Raw genomic sequence first — 17,135 nt, forward strand, 5'->3', positions numbered from 1 at the left:
CATTTCCATTACAAACCCCGGTTCAGTGGTTGAAAAACGTGGTGCTGCCCTTATGAATCTTGAGTCAGGCCATGATTTGTTCCCCCTCCTTCCCTAAAAAAAAAATTGAAAAAAAAATGTGGCTGGTTTTAAAATATGAAAGCAATAAATAAGTGACTAGATGTTGAGTATACAGGACTTTGCATTCCTACAGTTTAGCAAGAAATTTATTTTTAAATGGCAGTGTAGGTGACATTTACTGTATAATGCTTTTGCAAGTGCTTTTGGCTATTTTGACAAGAATCAGTTTTTTCATGCTTACGTGCCTTCACTTAAATTGGTTAGATTGAAACAGATCCATAAAAAGCAGTTCAATGTATTTTGGATTTAAAGACCAACTCTTGATATGATTCCTAAATAACAGTTAAATAAAAGACTTTCAAAGTATTCAGTTATCGATTCCTACAGTGTTAATCCCCCAAAATTCTGCAAAAAATACAAGTTGCCTTTACACAGGCACTGAAGTATGGCAGCTACGGTTACATATGTATTGTAAAGCACCGAGAGGTGGGTTTCAGAATGGTCTGCTTGTCTGTGGCAGTCATCCTTGATTTCAAATCTCAAGGATGTCCTTGGCAGAAGACATGTATGTGACATCTTGGAGCCAAGCTCTTTTCAATGGTTCCCAGTAACAGGACAAGGGGTAATGGGCACAAGTTAGAACACAGGAAGTTCCATTCAAATACACGGAAACACTTCTTTACAGTGAGGGTGACAGAGCACTGGCACAGGCTGCCCAGGGAGGTTGTGGAGTCCCCTTCTCTGGAGATTTTCAAGACCCGCCTGGATGCAGTCCTGAGTATGTGCTCTGGGCAATCCTGCTTTGGCAGGGGAGTTGGACTAGATGATCTCTAGAGGTCCCTTCCGACTCTGAAAATTCCGTGATTCCGTGATCTTTACTTAACGGAATAATTGAACTAGGATTGCAGTAGATTTTTCATAACTGCAGGTCCTTAAATCAAATCTGGCTTTGTGCTGAAAAGACATAGCTTTGGGTTTGATGCTGAAATCAATGAAAGAGCTCCGTGGCCTGTGTTGTGTAGCTGACAACTGTAGGGCCCTGTAGTTTCATCAGGCTTTGAAAACTCTGGTATGTTAATGGAGTATATCCAGAGATTCCTCTGTTTTCTTCTGAACAGGCAAAGCAGAAACTGCGATTCTATCAAGAAACAAGCAACTTGGGGTTGTTAGCTTAGGTGTCCTTTATATGTTTGAAAAAAAAAGTCAGAACAAACCAGTATTACATCGGTATGCATTTTAGGAGTGTCAGAGAAAGTCCATTAAAAAAGAAAGAAGAGAGACTCATGTCTTGTATTGGGAATCTGATGGTAACTAGTATAGAATATGTGCCTTGCAGTGAATGGCCACTTGTTCTCGTGCAGAAATGCCTCTCAATTAAAAGTATTTTTAAAGCAGGCATCCATAAATCATATTGAAAATAAATGTTTAAAATATAGGAAAACCACATGTGAATTTTAATTAGCTTTATAACTTTACAAACAGGTTTGGATGTTACCAAAACCCAAGTGACCTTCCTGTTCTTTATCTCTTGATCTGACCATCAATATTTACGATCCCATGAGGTTTTCCATGTAAATATCTGTTTGTGTTTGTGTGTTTCTGTGCAATGCCATGCAAAGTACTGTGAGATAAGTATGAACTCTATTTAACCTCTTTAAATCCTTTGTAAGTATTTGGAAAACAAATATATCAATTTATCATAAAATGTCTATGAATTCTTAGTTTATTTTCTAAAGCGTCAGCTTTGCCTTTGATTGTATTTACTCTGTTAAAATTTGGTACTAAATGAAGTTTTCAGACCCCATGTCCTGCTGCTGCCCAGCCTAATTACATGGCAGAGTCTTCAGTCTTTCATTTCTAGTTATAATCCTGTTCTGCTAAGCATTTGTATTCATGTTTGGTTGATAGAGGTTCAATATATGTACATTTTAGGTGGAAGAAGTGACAGCTGTACCCACGACTGGGAGATCTAAAATGTCTTCAGATGAATGATGGAAATAAAACTGGTTATTCTTTCTGACAGACAGAACCATTATCATTTGATTGAATAAAGCATATTCGTATGCCTTTGCATATTTGATTTCCTAATCAGTGGCTGAATTATTACTTGCATTCTATGCAGAAGCTGGAGCCTTCCCTAGAGAACTTGGATATTCTGTAACAGGAGCTAGGATCTGCCTTTAAAGAAATTTTTTTGGGGTGAATTAGATATCATTGCTTTCATAGCGGTCACAAAGAGAATTCACAGCCTTGCTAAAGAATGGAAATCGAGGGGAAAAGAAAAAAGGTGATTAATTTGACATCATTAATGATTATAACCTTGGAGAGTGTAAGTTTATGGGTCAGAAAACACAATAGCAAAACATAACATAGGAAATAGCAGAAATTCAGTTTAAAAAGTGAAGTCAAAAGTAAGACATACAAAAAAGTTAAGATAGAAGTACACCAGCTGTATGCATGGGGAACGACATAGCACTCAGAACACGTACACAGGAATTCATCAGGACGCATAGTCTTACACACACGAATAACGTGTTCGAATACCCTCATGGCAGAACAGCTTTGGCTGCATTAGGGTCATGTTTAAATAATTTTCATAAATGATGTAGCTTAATCATTTAACTCGAGGTTGCATGCTCTAATACGTCTGTTTTGTTTTCCCCTTAGCTAACAATGCCGACATTTCCTGTTGTTGTGAAGATTGGACATGCTCATTCAGGCATGGGAAAGGTGCAGATGCTACTTATTGCATGTTAGGAGGCCGGGTGCTTGTCTAGAATAACACGCATGTTCTTTTGTTTCCTGGATTTTTTAACTTTTCATTGTCCAAATTCTGTCTGAGATCCCTACCCTTGCCAATCTCTGCCTGTATATTTTTCAAGAAAGCACCTCTTTTTAGGAAAATATTGAAATGCATACTATATTTTCACACTGATGCCCTTTCAGTTCATGCATTGTCCTGTATAGGACGTTCCTTGAAACATGCCGAGGTGCTTTCTTGAAGCAAAACCGTTTTTATTAATTTCGTTGACTGCAGTGAAACTATTTCAGAGTCGAGGTCTGTTTGCACAATCCATCTTTTTGGACTTGGGACTATAGAAAGGTTTTGCCTTGGTTCTTTGAGTTTCAGCTTGATACTGAACTTTTCTTCGTATCCTGTCTTAATGTATTCTCTGTGATTGTTTCATACCACTATATAACTGCTGCTTTCTTTCTCCAAAGTAATTGCGTTTCAGTGGTGAGTACAGTTGTTTTGATATCACTTATCTCACAATGATGTTCGATGGGATATGATTTAAATCCCGCTTTCATTGGTATCAGTGAAAATTTCTAGTCATTACGGATTAACCACTTTCTGTCACTGAAAACACTTCAGTGCTTTGAGTGTTTTAGATTTTAAAACACATCATCAAAGAATAGTTACATTTATCGTCTTGAATCTCCAAAAGCTCCGTGAACATAATATTTGCCATTAGCAACAGAAGTAGAAAACTGATTGAATTGTATTTTATTCAGTAATTATGCAAGTTGTACTGTATGTTATGTTCTTTGCCTATGACTGTTTTGCTTTATTTCGTACTTAGTAAGTCAGTGGAAATACAGCAGCCAATTTAATTGAGAGCAGAATTAACCGCTAATTACTTAAACTGCAGTTTCTGTGGATTGCACGTGTGAAGTATCAGAATGTTTATACTGTACTTTCAATATTCACCTCTCGTTTAAAGAAAAGGGAAATAACCCACAGAAACATTCAGCATATCAAACGTCTAGAAATAAATCTAGATATTTTTAGCTATAAAGTATTTTAAATCCTTGAAGATTAAATGCCAGGGTTTTTGTAGTGAAATGCTTACTGTCAGAGTCCAAGTAAAGGTTCTCCTCGTACCCTAGTCCTCCCTACAGGCATTGCCAGGAGTAGTTTTGCCATTGATCATAATTAGACTCGCATATGCTGTTAAGTTTTCAGAAACTAAGTTGAAACCAGGCATTGTGTCTAGTTTTGTGGCTTTCAAATGGCAAATTACTCTGTATTGCTCTCCATCTGAGAGTTGAGAGCAAATACTTAGGCCTTATGACTTCTTTTAGCTTCACCAGACCCCATTTAATATGCAAGTCCCATCTCACAGCTGTGGCGCTCTGGCCCACCGCTTCCCTTTTAAGTACCAGCTGACAGGGGAAGCAAATAAGACGCTGGGCTTGCAAAGAGTTGCAGACTCTCCTAATATTAGATAACATGAGAAATACTAATCCCTGCCTCCTTTCCTCACCTTTCTGAAATGTACTTTGGGTACAACAGTGTGTTGTTGCAGTTCCAGTTTCCCTCTCCCATTGCCTACCAGTCCTGACTAAGACTTCTCTTCCGAGTCACTTTTTCTCCCCACTTCAGCCAGCTTCCTTGAAGTCAACCATCGACATGTGTCCTCCCTGTCCAAAAGTAACACCTCTGGCCTCCATCTGGCCTCTAAAGTCTCCTTCTTCCTCTCTCCCTAAATCAATATTCCCCCCCTTTTCCACCTCCCCCCTATTTCAAGATGTTAAAGTTGGTTGGTTTAGTACCATTCACCATCTTAGCACAGTGTTGCACAACTAGGAAATCCTCCTAGAAAGCCTGACTCCTTGCAGAGAAGTGGGAAAAATGAGAAAAAACGGTTCTGCTGTCTTGAGCCAACCCTCTGTGCTCCATGTGAATGCACACTCATCAGGGTTTCATGACCCTTCATCTCCTCCCTTCCTGGGGATACATGATGTGATAGTACACGGTGGGCTCCATACGTGTTCAGTTGCACAAGCAATTTACAGACTCAGCAAGAATTCTATATAAATTAGTGTTGCATATTATCACACCTTGAAAAATTCTAAAGTCCGCAGATCTAAAATTAACAATCACGACTTTAAAAAATTGCAAAGCAAAATAAAATTCCACTGTCTGCATATTGCTTTCTACAGATGAACAGGTAGTATTTTGCCAAGAATAATAGGTACTTTAATGCAGGAATCCAATAGAATCTAGAAATCAGAGAAAACATCCAATACTTTTTTTTTTATAAACCGATGCTGTCAAAAAGCATGCTTCTCACGAATGCCATTTGCAACTGAATTCTACATTTTGTTCCTAATTGCTCTTCTTTCTTTTGTATATGCTGTTTATTTGTGGTATGATGACTACAGATCAAAGTAGACAACCACTACGACTTTCAGGACATAGCCAGCGTGGTAGCACTTACTCAGACCTACGCCACTACTGAACCCTTCATAGACTCCAAATATGACATCAGGATCCAAAAGATAGGCAATAACTACAAAGCATACATGTGAGCCAAAAACTTATATACTTTCATTCTTTTGTTTCAAAATTGATAAAAAGCAGTAAGATTAAGACTGTTGGATAAGTCTCTGAGCTGATGCAGTGACTTTGTTCCTCTATTGTCATACTCCCAGAAAAGACAATATTTTAGACTTCCTAGATTTGTTAAGACTTTTTAAGTTGATTGTTACTGGGAGGAGGAGAATAAGACAACAGGTGAGTGGTGCCAGAGTGGTTTTCCTGCTATCCTTTGTTTATTTTTTCATTTAAAGAAAGGAGCACTTGGAAGGGGATTTGTTTTCATAGAGGACTTGCTAAATCAGATTCCTTCATATCTTTTCTGCAATTTAGGATCAAATTTTCTTCTCCCCCTAGGGATATTTAGGTGACATTCATTCACACAAACCTGAATCATAACACCTGAATGGAACAGAGTACTCTCCTTTTAACATAACACATGTAAGAAAAATTCTAATCTTGCAGTGGCCTTCACATATACAGATGAAAATATCTTCTAATTTTAGAATCCAGGTGTTTTTTTAAAGATCATGACTATGCGAGAGGCTAAAAAAAAGGGTGTTTCTGTTGCACAGACAACATTAAGCTGGAGCAGCAAAACAGGTTATCATATAGTAGCTGAGCTATGGTAACTGTATTTATGCATATTTTTACTCTATTTCCATTATCAAGCAATGTAATCTGACATACACTCATTTAATTCATGTTTTTAAGACAAGTTAGATCATCTTACGTATTTGTTCCCTCATGCTTACAGATCTGAGGCAGGAAAAATATAACAAAACATAGATAAAAATACACATATGCATTTACATATGCACACCCACATTCTCTAGGAACTCCTGTAACATTGGAGGGATCAGAGATTTCGTGTGTGTTGACATTTGTAAGGTACAGTCAAATTCTTTATCAGTAAAAATGACTGAATTCCAAGCAAACCGTAAATAATAAGAGAAACAAAAGTTGGAGCTGCATAAAATGTTTTATAACATTAAAGACAAAGTTAGCATTAAGTTTCAAGTAATGCAGGAACAGCCAACAAGCTCTAGGAGAAAGTAGAACCTGTTAACCCAAGGTAGGGGGAAGCGGCAAAATGTATCTCCTTAGGTTGATGTTGGAAGACCACATACTCTTGACTTCTCCCCTAAGACGTTACTGTCACAAGATCAAAACTGTATGAGTAACTGTTGGCCTCTTCTGACATGCAACTTGAAGGGGTATTTGAGAAAGAACATCAAAGATTAGGCCTTTCATGAACAACTCAATAGTCCATCTGCTTGTCACTGTACATCTGAGGGGCCTCAAGAAAGCATAACACAGAACTGGGTGGAAATACTGTTCCCATAGGTCAGATCCATCTAGCAGTATGGACACTCAGTCCTTCTGCTTTGTTTTGAACCCAGAACAATGTAAATTTTGCAAAAACAGTTGTGTTGGAAATTTGAGTGGTACGCAATGACCAAGGCAGAACACTCAAATAGCTTGCGAGGATTGAGAGGTTCTGGAATCCTTTGTTGGTGACTTTCAGTGTTCTTAGTGATGCAGGACAGAAACTAATTCAAGCTCCCAACAAAACGTTAGACGTGTTGGGTCTACTCCACCTCTCCCTATAGGCAATAAGAGTCATAAAGTACTTCTGAATGATACACCTTTTAGCCCCTGGCTTATCCAGGAAAGGTAATTCCATTTCTGCTTGTTTGTCTTACATTGGTGTTCCAGACTGCTGGCGTTTCCTGGCTTTAGCACCATATCTGGAAACATTCATCCTACTTTTTTCTAATATCACCATACCCCTACACCGCAAGCTCACCTCTCTCCTATCTGTCCAAACCATATCTCGGTCCAGTCCCAGTGCTTTCCCAGACCACTTCTACTTTTCTGTCTCTTAGTCCTCACCCCTTAATGTCTAACCTTTTTTATTGCCCCAGGTTGTCCCTTGCCCCTTCCATTCTACTCAGTGCCATTCAACAGCCTTGTTCTCCCTCTGCTTCCAGTCACCAGTCATCATTTTTTCTCTATCTCAGACCTTTTCATACAACTACTTCTGCCTCTTCAAGACTAGAATAGTACTTGTCTCTCTTCGTGGTGCTTTGACAGGAAGATTTCTTGTTTTGAACTACCCATCTCTCCTCTCCTCTGTTGTTTATAATAAACAGAGTTGATTTGTCTCTGCCTTACAGCTCCCAAGTGGCAGAGTCTTCAGGATAAGTCCCAACTCTTAATGGTTATGACACACTGCCAGATACCAGCTATCAGATGCAATATTAGTAATGTGATGGTTCATTCCCTGCCGTAGAAATCAGACCGCTACATTTCATAAGAGGGAGCCCTACGTTTTTGTCTTTGACTTGAAATTGAAATGCTGTTCAGGCTCTAGTGTAATTTTGGAAGAGTCAGCCACGGTAAATTTATCATTTTCAAATGTAAATGTTTCTTCTTCATAAAAGAAGCAGTTGGCCTAAGGGACAGCAAAAATAAGTTAAAATGACAGCCCGTTCCTCCTACCTTTTATTTATTTTTAAGTTTCTACTCAGAAACTATGGGTTCATCCAAATGCTAAAAGCCTAGCAATCGTTTTTTCTCTAGGTTCTTTCATACAGTTAAATCGCACCAAAAAATGCAATACCGATCCATTGTTACAAAGCATCATGAAAAGGAGAAGATTTACCAAATGTCTGTAAAATTCTTCATATGCATACATATACATTATATCAGCAGAATATTGTTTGACAGCTGGTTCTCATTTTGTTCTGTGACACAGGAACAGAGTACTTAGAGAGCCACCACAAAAAATACCAGCTGAACATTTGTTTTTGTAGTTTAAAGAGAGTTATTAAGAGCTTCAGTTTTATATTCTGTGGGAAATTGTGGTATAAGTGGATCCATGACTCAGAAAACACTGGTGCTTATCATCTGTCAGTAGAGATTATAGCCAAAATGCAACATTGGATCCCTCTAAATACCACAGCTCCTCAAAACGCTTTGTGACGCATACTTAACTACACTTGGTACCATTACAAAATTCATCTGACTTCAAGGAAATAGACTTAAAAGGGTCACCCACGATGAAGAAAAACAGAAATACAAAAACATACTACATCTAAATCTCCTCTCCAAAAGCAATACTGTGAATCCATAACTTAATGTACTTTGATCGAAAGGTCAATAAAACAAAAGTAGAGCACATCAACCAAAGAAAGACAGTGCTATAGAATTAAACAGCTAAGCAGGCTACCTGCACAAGAATTATAGGTAGACATTTCCACAGATTTTTCTGATGACGAGTCCCTGTCCAGACAATTTGGATTATGTACTTTAAATGGTACTAAATAAAACAGAAAGGTGTTGGAAAAGGGGAAGCTGGAGTTACTGTGAATTGTTTATAGTAATCATAATTCCTTTTTCCCCAATTTTGAAACAGTTCTTCCTTCTTTGCAAAGACCAAATCAAGTGAAAACATGTTAAGCCTAAGTGTAAAGCACTTAAAAGTGTTAGGAGTTGGAGTGTTAGAGTCCAGGAGTTGCCTGGAGAGTTGGGCGGAGAGGAATCTTATGAAATTCAATAAGGGCAAGTGTAGGGTGCTGCATCTGGGGAGGACTAACCCCATGCAGCAGTACAGGTTGGGGGCTGACCTGCTGGAGAGCAGCTTTCTAGAAAGAGACCTGGGAGTCTTGGTGGACAACAGGATGACCATGAGCCAGCAATGTGCCCTTGTGTCCAAGAAGGCCAATGGCATCCTGGGGTGCATCAAGAAGAGTGTGGCCAGCAGGTCAAGGGAGGTCATCCTCCCCCTCTACTCTGCCTTGGTGAGGCCGCACCTGGAGTACTGTGTCCAGTTCTGGGCTCCCCAGCTCAAGAAGGACAGGGAACTGCTGGAGAGGGTGCAGCATAGGGCTACCAAGATGATGAGGGGACTGGAACACCTCTCTTATGAAGAAAGACTGAGGGAATTGGGTCTCTTTAGTCTGGAAAAAAGACGGTTGAGGGGCGACCTCATCCATGCTTATAAATACTTAAAGGGTGGGTGCCAGGAGGATGGGGCCAGGCTCTTTTCAGTGGTGCCCAGGGACAGGACAAGAAGTAACGGACACAAACTTGAGTATAGGAAGTTCCATCTTAACATGAGGAGGAACTTCTTTACCTTGAGGGTGGTAGAGCACTGGAACAGGCTGCCCAGGGAGGCGGTGGAGTCTCCATCTCTGGAGACATTCAAAACCCACCTGGACGCGTTCCTGTGCAACCTGCTCTAAGGTGTTCCTGCTCTGGCAGGGGGGTTGGACTAGATGATCTCCAGAGGTCCCTTCCAACCCTATGATTCTATGAGTTGTTTTCAATATTATTCAGTATTTAGTAAAAGAGGAGGAAATAACAATGTGGAAGACCCTTAGCAATTATCAGAACGGACGTGAAGAAGGGTAGGAAATCTACATGTTTCAGCAGAGGAAATCATATGAATTACAGAAATCATATCAAAGGTTTGAAGTGCCAGCTGGTCTGGTCGGGTACTTTTCCATCCCTTAACCATGGTCTAATGGAACCCCTGTTGTTCTGGAGTTGTTCTGTGTGACAGACCTAGCATTGACAGCTCCAGCCAACAAGCTGCTGAGATTACATCAGTTAGGTCTGTGTCTGTAGCGTTCCTCTCAGTCCTCGTCTGGTCCCTACAGTGCCAGTGCAGCCAGCCAAGCATCCGGTCGTGAGACCGCTTCAGGTTCAACAGGAGACCTTTCACGTTGTGCAGTGACCGTCTTTTCTCCTGTAGTCAGTTGTGCTGGGATGACATCAGTACACCTGAGGATCTTGACCTAAATGCTTCCTAAAAGTCTTCAGGACAATTTTGTTTTCTCTGATTTGATCACATCTTGCTTCCTAAAAAGCACCTGAAGCAGTACATGCTAATGAATGCCTTTAAGAAGACTGCAATAGAGTTGAATTGTGATTTGTGAGAAGTATTATCTCACTGATGCAGCATATACGTGTACAATAGTAACAAACTTAAAATTTTTGGTTTGTAAGTACACATATAAATAAATATCACTTGAAAAATGGAGCAGAAATCACAAAGTAGCGTTATTAGTGGGCAAAGTTACCTTATGCGCAGCACTCAACATGCACATTCCCCTTTCACTAGTTTCTCCCTCATCAATGAAGAATATGGCACCTTACAAGAACTTTATGCTCTAAACTTCAGATAACTTTATGCGGGTCCCATAGAAAAGTCAACATTCCCCCACAATTGCTACTGACCCTTGTAATTAGGTTAATATAAAAATGGAGAGAAAACTATAGCTGCTGCCTAATATAGTTTTAATATGTTACAGATGTTCCTATTATTTTACTAACTGCAAACACTTCATAATTTCTACCCTTAGCTTATTCCCAGTACAGCATTTAGATTTCAGAAAACAGTAATCTTCTCAGGCCTGGTAGCAGTCCTAACGTCTGAGGAGAAAAAAAACTTTATATGAATTTTTTTTTTCTTAGAAATAAGTAAAAGATGGTATACTCAAGCCTTGACATAAACTGTTTAGATTATATTAGTAAACTAGCAAAGAGTGAAAACTGGAGGAGGAACCAAAATCCAGCTCTAAAAGAGAGCTGCGATCACTTCAGGGGTGTTAAAAAGACACGTATGTTGATTCCCAAGTACTGGAACCTAACTCTGCAGTGGCATGGATTTGAAATGAGAAGCTGAAGCTTCAGTTGCTTAACATTTGCAGTAATACTATGTTACAGGCTATTTAATCCATTTATAACTGATAACACCTTGTTGCTAACACTTTCACTTAATCATAGTAGGTCTTTTAAAAAAAAAAAAGTCTTAAATGAATAAATGAGGTAAATGAGGAACACAAATTTCACAGCAGTGTCGTACTTCTTCATAACATGCCTACAGTGAAGTGAGTATTACTGACAATTGCGATGCCTCTTGGAATTCTTTGTGGTTGAGATGTTCTGTTATCAGCTGCCAGATATGAAAAAGGTGTAAATACTGCTATAGTATTCATGTGAAAATCAGAGTCATTTAAGAGATAATGAAATTATAAAACCACTGGCTGTCTTTGTAATATTTTCCCCCTTTCAGGAGAACTTCCATATCCGGAAACTGGAAGACAAACACGGGCTCTGCAATGTTGGAACAAATTGCTATGTCAGATAAGTAAGTCGAGTCTCATGTAAAAGGTAATTAAAAAAAGATTAATGAAATTTTATTTTAAATCCGTTTTTTAAAAATCACATTGTTGATGTGCAGTTCACGGTAAATGCATGTCTCCTTTCATTTTGGAAAAAAAACCCCTTTGAATTAGGTGAAAGAACATGAGCCAAGAGTTTCTCTGTGCCTTGTCTCAGAGTTGACTACCCAAACTAAGTACCAGCCTTGGGTGCTTATGTGCACCCTTGGGTTCCTACATCCCTATCTGCACCTAGAAAACTACTGGAATTCCCTTCATAAAATTCCATTTTTCAGATTCAACCTATCAGTCATTTCTTCAGGTTCATTTGCCCTCTTTTACCTAACAGTCTTACCCCGTGCCCCAGTATCTTAAACTTTTCCCCTTCTACATCATCCATTATAGCAAGCGATCTAGTCTTAACTTTGCGTATTTAAATCATATTTCTCTCTTCTACTTTCAATCCTGCTAAATTGCTTATTTTTCAGTTTTGAAATTTCCACTAAACGGCACTGTGAGGCTTTTTACCCAGATGCTGGGATATACTGAAGCTTATTTCCCTCATGTCATCATTCCAGCTCCATACGTTGGTTTACTGTGCTTTTCTTTTTCTCCCCAGTCGTTATGCTGGCTACTTTTTGCAGTCCAGTCACACATATTCTCCTTGCAGCTTCATTTTGAAGTACAGGTCTTGTATTGACAGAACTCTTCTCTCAAGACTCCTCACTTGCTCCCAAGTTCCCCCACAACATATAGACCTCTTTTCCCTGCAAAATAATCTGTGAGGCTTTTTGATGGCTCTGAATTTTCTTTTGTTCAGCTTCTCCAAAGGTTGCTACCAGTGGAAGCTGAAAAAACTCAGTACAATAAAAGTGTAATTTAAAAGGTGTTTTAAACTTCAACAGTTTAACAAAAACAGTAGTTTTTTTCTGGTATTTTTGTGTTGTTTTTTTTTTTAAAAGTCTGGAGCCTAGAACTTGGTCCCTCTTATGAGCTGAGGGAGACACAGGAACTGAACTGTTGCTTGCCCTGAGAAAGGTGAAAACAAATAAGACGGGAATTACAACTCCCTGCTGTCCAACCCCTGTCTAGACTGTGTCCTCACTGATCTCCCCTCTGGGGATGGAGTGGAGCCACATTATTTTCTCTTTCTCATTCCCCTCCCACCTTCCTTTAGAAAGTGAGGTTATGCCTTCACTCAGAGGGAAAAGAGAGAGCGTGCTTGAGTGTGCATAATTACAGTCCATGAGCTATTCCTCTGTAAAAACACAGGCGCTTTAGTTCTGCCATAAGGAAAACTAAACAATATCACGTATGGGTAATGAGTATGAAATGCTAACCTTGCCTGGCTACCTCACGGTAAATGCTCTGTGTGCTTTGCTTCTGCTTACATTTTTAAACAGAGGATAATTAGAGCATAAGAGGTATTTTCCGATTAAAAAAACACTAGCCAACAAAACAAAACTCCTTTTATGCTGATGAAGACAAAAGCATAGAAAAGCTGGATGTTTTCTCATAACAGAAGGGGTTCCGTATCACATAGCCCCACTTTTTGTTTGATTACAGACTGAAGTGCACAAAGCACAGCAAGGAAGAGAAGGGAAAATTGAAGTTTTCTGAGGAGTTGAAGTAGTTTAATGGCATACCAAAAGCAATCAAATCTGATGCCTGTGCACTTCATTTATAATACATCTCATGAATTAGGAAGAAGTGTTTTGAAAGCACTGCCTGAGTGGGCATTGTTGACTGAATACAGATCTTAGTCTAGAAATTTAGAAAAGAAAGAAGAATGTGGCGCAGTAGGGGACAATAACGAGGCCGAGAACAAGCACATTTCGATGTTGCATATTCTTATTGATCCCTCTGTTTCAGAGAGGCACTGCTGTCTCGATAGGACCAGAATAATAGAGACGTATGCTAATTGTGCGCACCTCATCCGGCGCACCAGATATTTCGTGCCAGGCACGTGAGGAACAGTACTTTATTATCTGTCAGTTCTAAGGCTGCTGCACACTATATTGGCTCTGGGAAAACGAGAACCGTGCCCTCTTGTCAAACCTACTATGCAAGCCTTGGGTTTAAAACACTACAGGCTAGTCCATCCAAGACCTCTCTTTCCAAATGTAACTGTATTTTTCCAGCTCGGTGTTTGTTGGCAGAAGATAGACTATTAAAAATGCTTTCATAGATCTGATTGATGTTTTGGTATTTTAAAGAAAATGTCTTCATTTTTTTTTATATACAAAGTCCAGATATTTACTCTTAAAGACAAGTTTTGCGGCCCTTGTGACTTTCTAAGATACACGATGGTATTTTACAGCCAAAAAAAAGTTATAAATAAGCAAGTGTATGCAAGGAGTCCAGTCAGTCAGTGCATCTACAGATGTTGAAATTGTCAGGCATCCAAAAAACCCTCTCATTTTGGACAAAAAACATGTTTCTCACAGCAAAAAAATTATTTTCATTGCTAAAATATTACCATCAGGATTTTTTCAAACAGTTGTATCAATTCCTTTGTATTCTGCTTAAAAGAAAAACTTTTCCCCTGGAACAGACTTGATATTAGAAAATATAAAGAATGTGACCTAATAAGTTTACTTGGAAGGGATGCTATTACTGAAGATATTTACATATGAATAAAATGGTCAGCCCAGCAACAAATTTCCTTTGATCTTATAATGAAGTCAAATGCAGTGTTTATTAAATCAATTTTTTTGCAATGGAAAATACTGTGATGTAGCAAATCTATCATCATGGCTCAAAGGCTGGATGAGGAGAGAGCATGAGAAGGTCTGTAAAAGGAAATAAGCTCTGATTTATACTCAAATGCCAGCCCATGGAAAAGAAAAAAGATTATGATAAATGGCTGTTTTAAAACTGGTGGGGTTTTTTAAGCAAAATATGTCCTTCAGTTGGGGGAACTGTGATATCTGCCTGCATAACCTTTCAAGACCATATCATCACCTACTGGTGCCCATGCACAGCTATGCTATTAGTTAATAAAAGTTCTCAATGCTGTTTTGTGTCCTGTAAGTCAATCGCTGCCGTTGAGCAAACATGCACAGCTTACATCACCTCAGAACGCTCTCAGCAAAGTATTACAGCTCCCTGTTATTTCACTAACAGCTCTGTACTTGATCACAGCAATTGCCTCACTCTATTTCTAGTAAGTCCCACTTCATTCCCTTGTTAGTCAGATAATCTCTCTATTCATAGGATGGAAAGAAAAATGAATCATATTACTGCATCTAGAATGGCTAAACTGTCCATTCCTTAGCCCGTATTTCTTACCATGAGGTTAGAAATGAAATGGAGGAGTTCTTGTGTTCAATACTGTATGAAACACAAGCTGGTTTTAGGAGCTGTAGAATTCCTCGGGATTCTTTACATTTCTCTTGAATTTTACTGTAGTTGTCTATAACCCTACATGAAGAATATTATCCTTGTCTGCACGCTACGTAACTTTTACATAGTGACATGCATCTGTTTCTCTTGCATCATCTTAAGGGTTGTTCTGTCTTGATTTTTCTTTTGCCTTGTTCAGCGATGTACATGCAAAGCTATCATTGCTACTTTGGAATACAGTTGCATCTGTAATTTAAGACAGAGACTCTCCTTCTAGTTTTTTCTGATGAAAGAGTAAAAACCATCCATAATTAAGTATGCTACCAAGTATAATAAGCAAGAGGATTGTCACACTTGAATCTGTGCACAGATGCACAAGTTTGAATTTCACAGGAAAATGGAAGCCCTGTTCCCTACCTTGTAAAACCCCTCAGCATCACCGAAGCCACCAAAACTGGTAAGGTGATAAATCCTCCTTCTGTGGAGTTCTCACAGAAAGTACAGCCACAACTAGCAAGCTGTACGAGCGTAAGGGCCCCGGAAATGCAGGGTGGGATACAGCTAAATGCTCTTGGTGTTCCAGCATATCTTATCTTCAGGTTACTCACAGTTTAGAGCAGACACGTGTTAGGGCCAGTGCAAACTGGGACAGAATCCAGCATAACACTAGGCCAGGATACGGAGCCACAGCTTTTCTGGATTCTCCTGGGAAAAGTAGAGTAATCAGGCCATTATCTCTAAGCGACTATTCTGGGAAATACAAATTCAGTAAAGCTGACAATATAGTGAAAATTCTGAATTTAGAGCTAACGTTATATAAAATACATTATTAGGTTAAGCCTGTAGAAGAACAAGAGCCTGATGAGATACTTACAGAAAAAAATTATTTTTATGAAACAGGTACAAGCTTTGGGTTGACACCTGTTCTGAAATATTTGGTGGTTTGGACATCTGTGCCGTTAAAGCTGTACATGGAAAGGATGGAAAAGATTATATTTTTGAGGTAAGCAATTCCACTTTTTTCAATATATGCTTCTATATATTACAAACACCTAAGTAAAGAACATCTGTGATAGGCACTGGCTCATTTGTGTTTCAGGAAAGGCTGTGTATTTTTGAGCAATGTTTAAATCATAATACAAAGCCACATGTCCAAGTTAGTGGTAACACTTGCTGGAAAATGTAACCATATATATGGTAATGTCTTTTAGTGTTTGAGGAAATGTACACAAACTACAAAACAAAGCCAAATGTGGATGTCACATTTTCCCAACCCTTATGATTCCTTTCCTGAGCAGGCTGACCAGTTTTTCCTGGAAGGTTTATAGATAGCACTATCCCAAGGGAACCCCAACGAAATTATACCTTTACGTGGAAAGGGAAATTAAGAATGAGTGGAAACAACTTTACTTTTTTCTAGCCTAAATGTTACCTTTAAGATCTGATTCCTCATGAATCAAAAGTTTCTGCCATAGATAATTTTGGAAAGTTTTAAGTTTCTCGTTTACCTTAAGTTTTTTTATGGATAAATGTAACTTTGCCTAGCCATGAAACAAGGTATCATCACTTGCCTATCGCACAATTCAGGATTTCTTCAGCATCTTTCATGTTCTTAGAATTTTTTTCAGGAGATAGGCAAGGATCTTCAGAATCTTCCCCACCCCAAAAGAGGTTGATATTTGCTAAAGCAAAAGTAAGAGTAATTTTTCTAAACTGAGAGAGTAATCTGGAGATTATGACTTGACTCTCTCTAGTTATTTGTATCCATTTATAACAGAAAAGCTTTGCAGAAGTAAAAATCTTCGGTTTGTCACAGTGTTAAACAGCTCTATGTATTTTCCTCTCTTCACTTTTCACAAATGTATTTATCACTTTTGCAATTGCTAATAATTCCAAATCAATCAATAGCACTTTAAAGGACTGAGCAGCTTGCAGCAGTAAACCTTCAGCAAACAAACAGAATTAATCACTACCTCCTGAGATGCTGAGGAAGATGTCAAGAAATCCTGTTTCCTTAGTCACCCTGGCCAAATCAGAACTTATTTTGTCTTATTGTATCGAAACTCACTGTAGCATAAAATTTAGGATGCCATACTAAACCTCTTCTGTTGCTTCTTCATATAATGCAGTCTTTCCCCTCCACTGCACCCTGAGGTTCCTGTTAAATCTGTAATGCTTTGCCCAGTGAAATCTGGCTGAGATTTGAAAGCATGGGAAAAAAAAAAAAAAAAAAA

The 17,135-nt window shown here is 38.8% G+C and overlaps 1 protein-coding gene across 1 annotated transcript in view; it reads left to right on the forward strand.

The window, feature by feature from the left end:
• SYN2 (synapsin II) overlaps nucleotides 1-17,135 on the forward strand; it is a gene marked incomplete at both ends in the record, with an annotated part of 194,440 nt that overhangs the window by 140,714 nt on the left and 36,591 nt on the right. Inside the window, 4 exons of the mRNA XM_082487583.1 lie at nucleotides 2,728-2,790; nucleotides 5,230-5,372; nucleotides 11,469-11,543; nucleotides 15,802-15,904. Coding sequence (XP_082343709.1) covers nucleotides 2,728-2,790; nucleotides 5,230-5,372; nucleotides 11,469-11,543; nucleotides 15,802-15,904 — 384 coding nt within the window. The remainder of the gene's footprint in view (nucleotides 1-2,727; nucleotides 2,791-5,229; nucleotides 5,373-11,468; nucleotides 11,544-15,801; nucleotides 15,905-17,135) is intronic.

The sequence above is a fragment of the Vanellus vanellus genome (assembly GCF_965231255.1).
Source record: "Vanellus vanellus genome assembly, chromosome: 9".
Lineage (NCBI taxonomy): Eukaryota > Metazoa > Chordata > Aves > Charadriiformes > Charadriidae > Vanellus > Vanellus vanellus.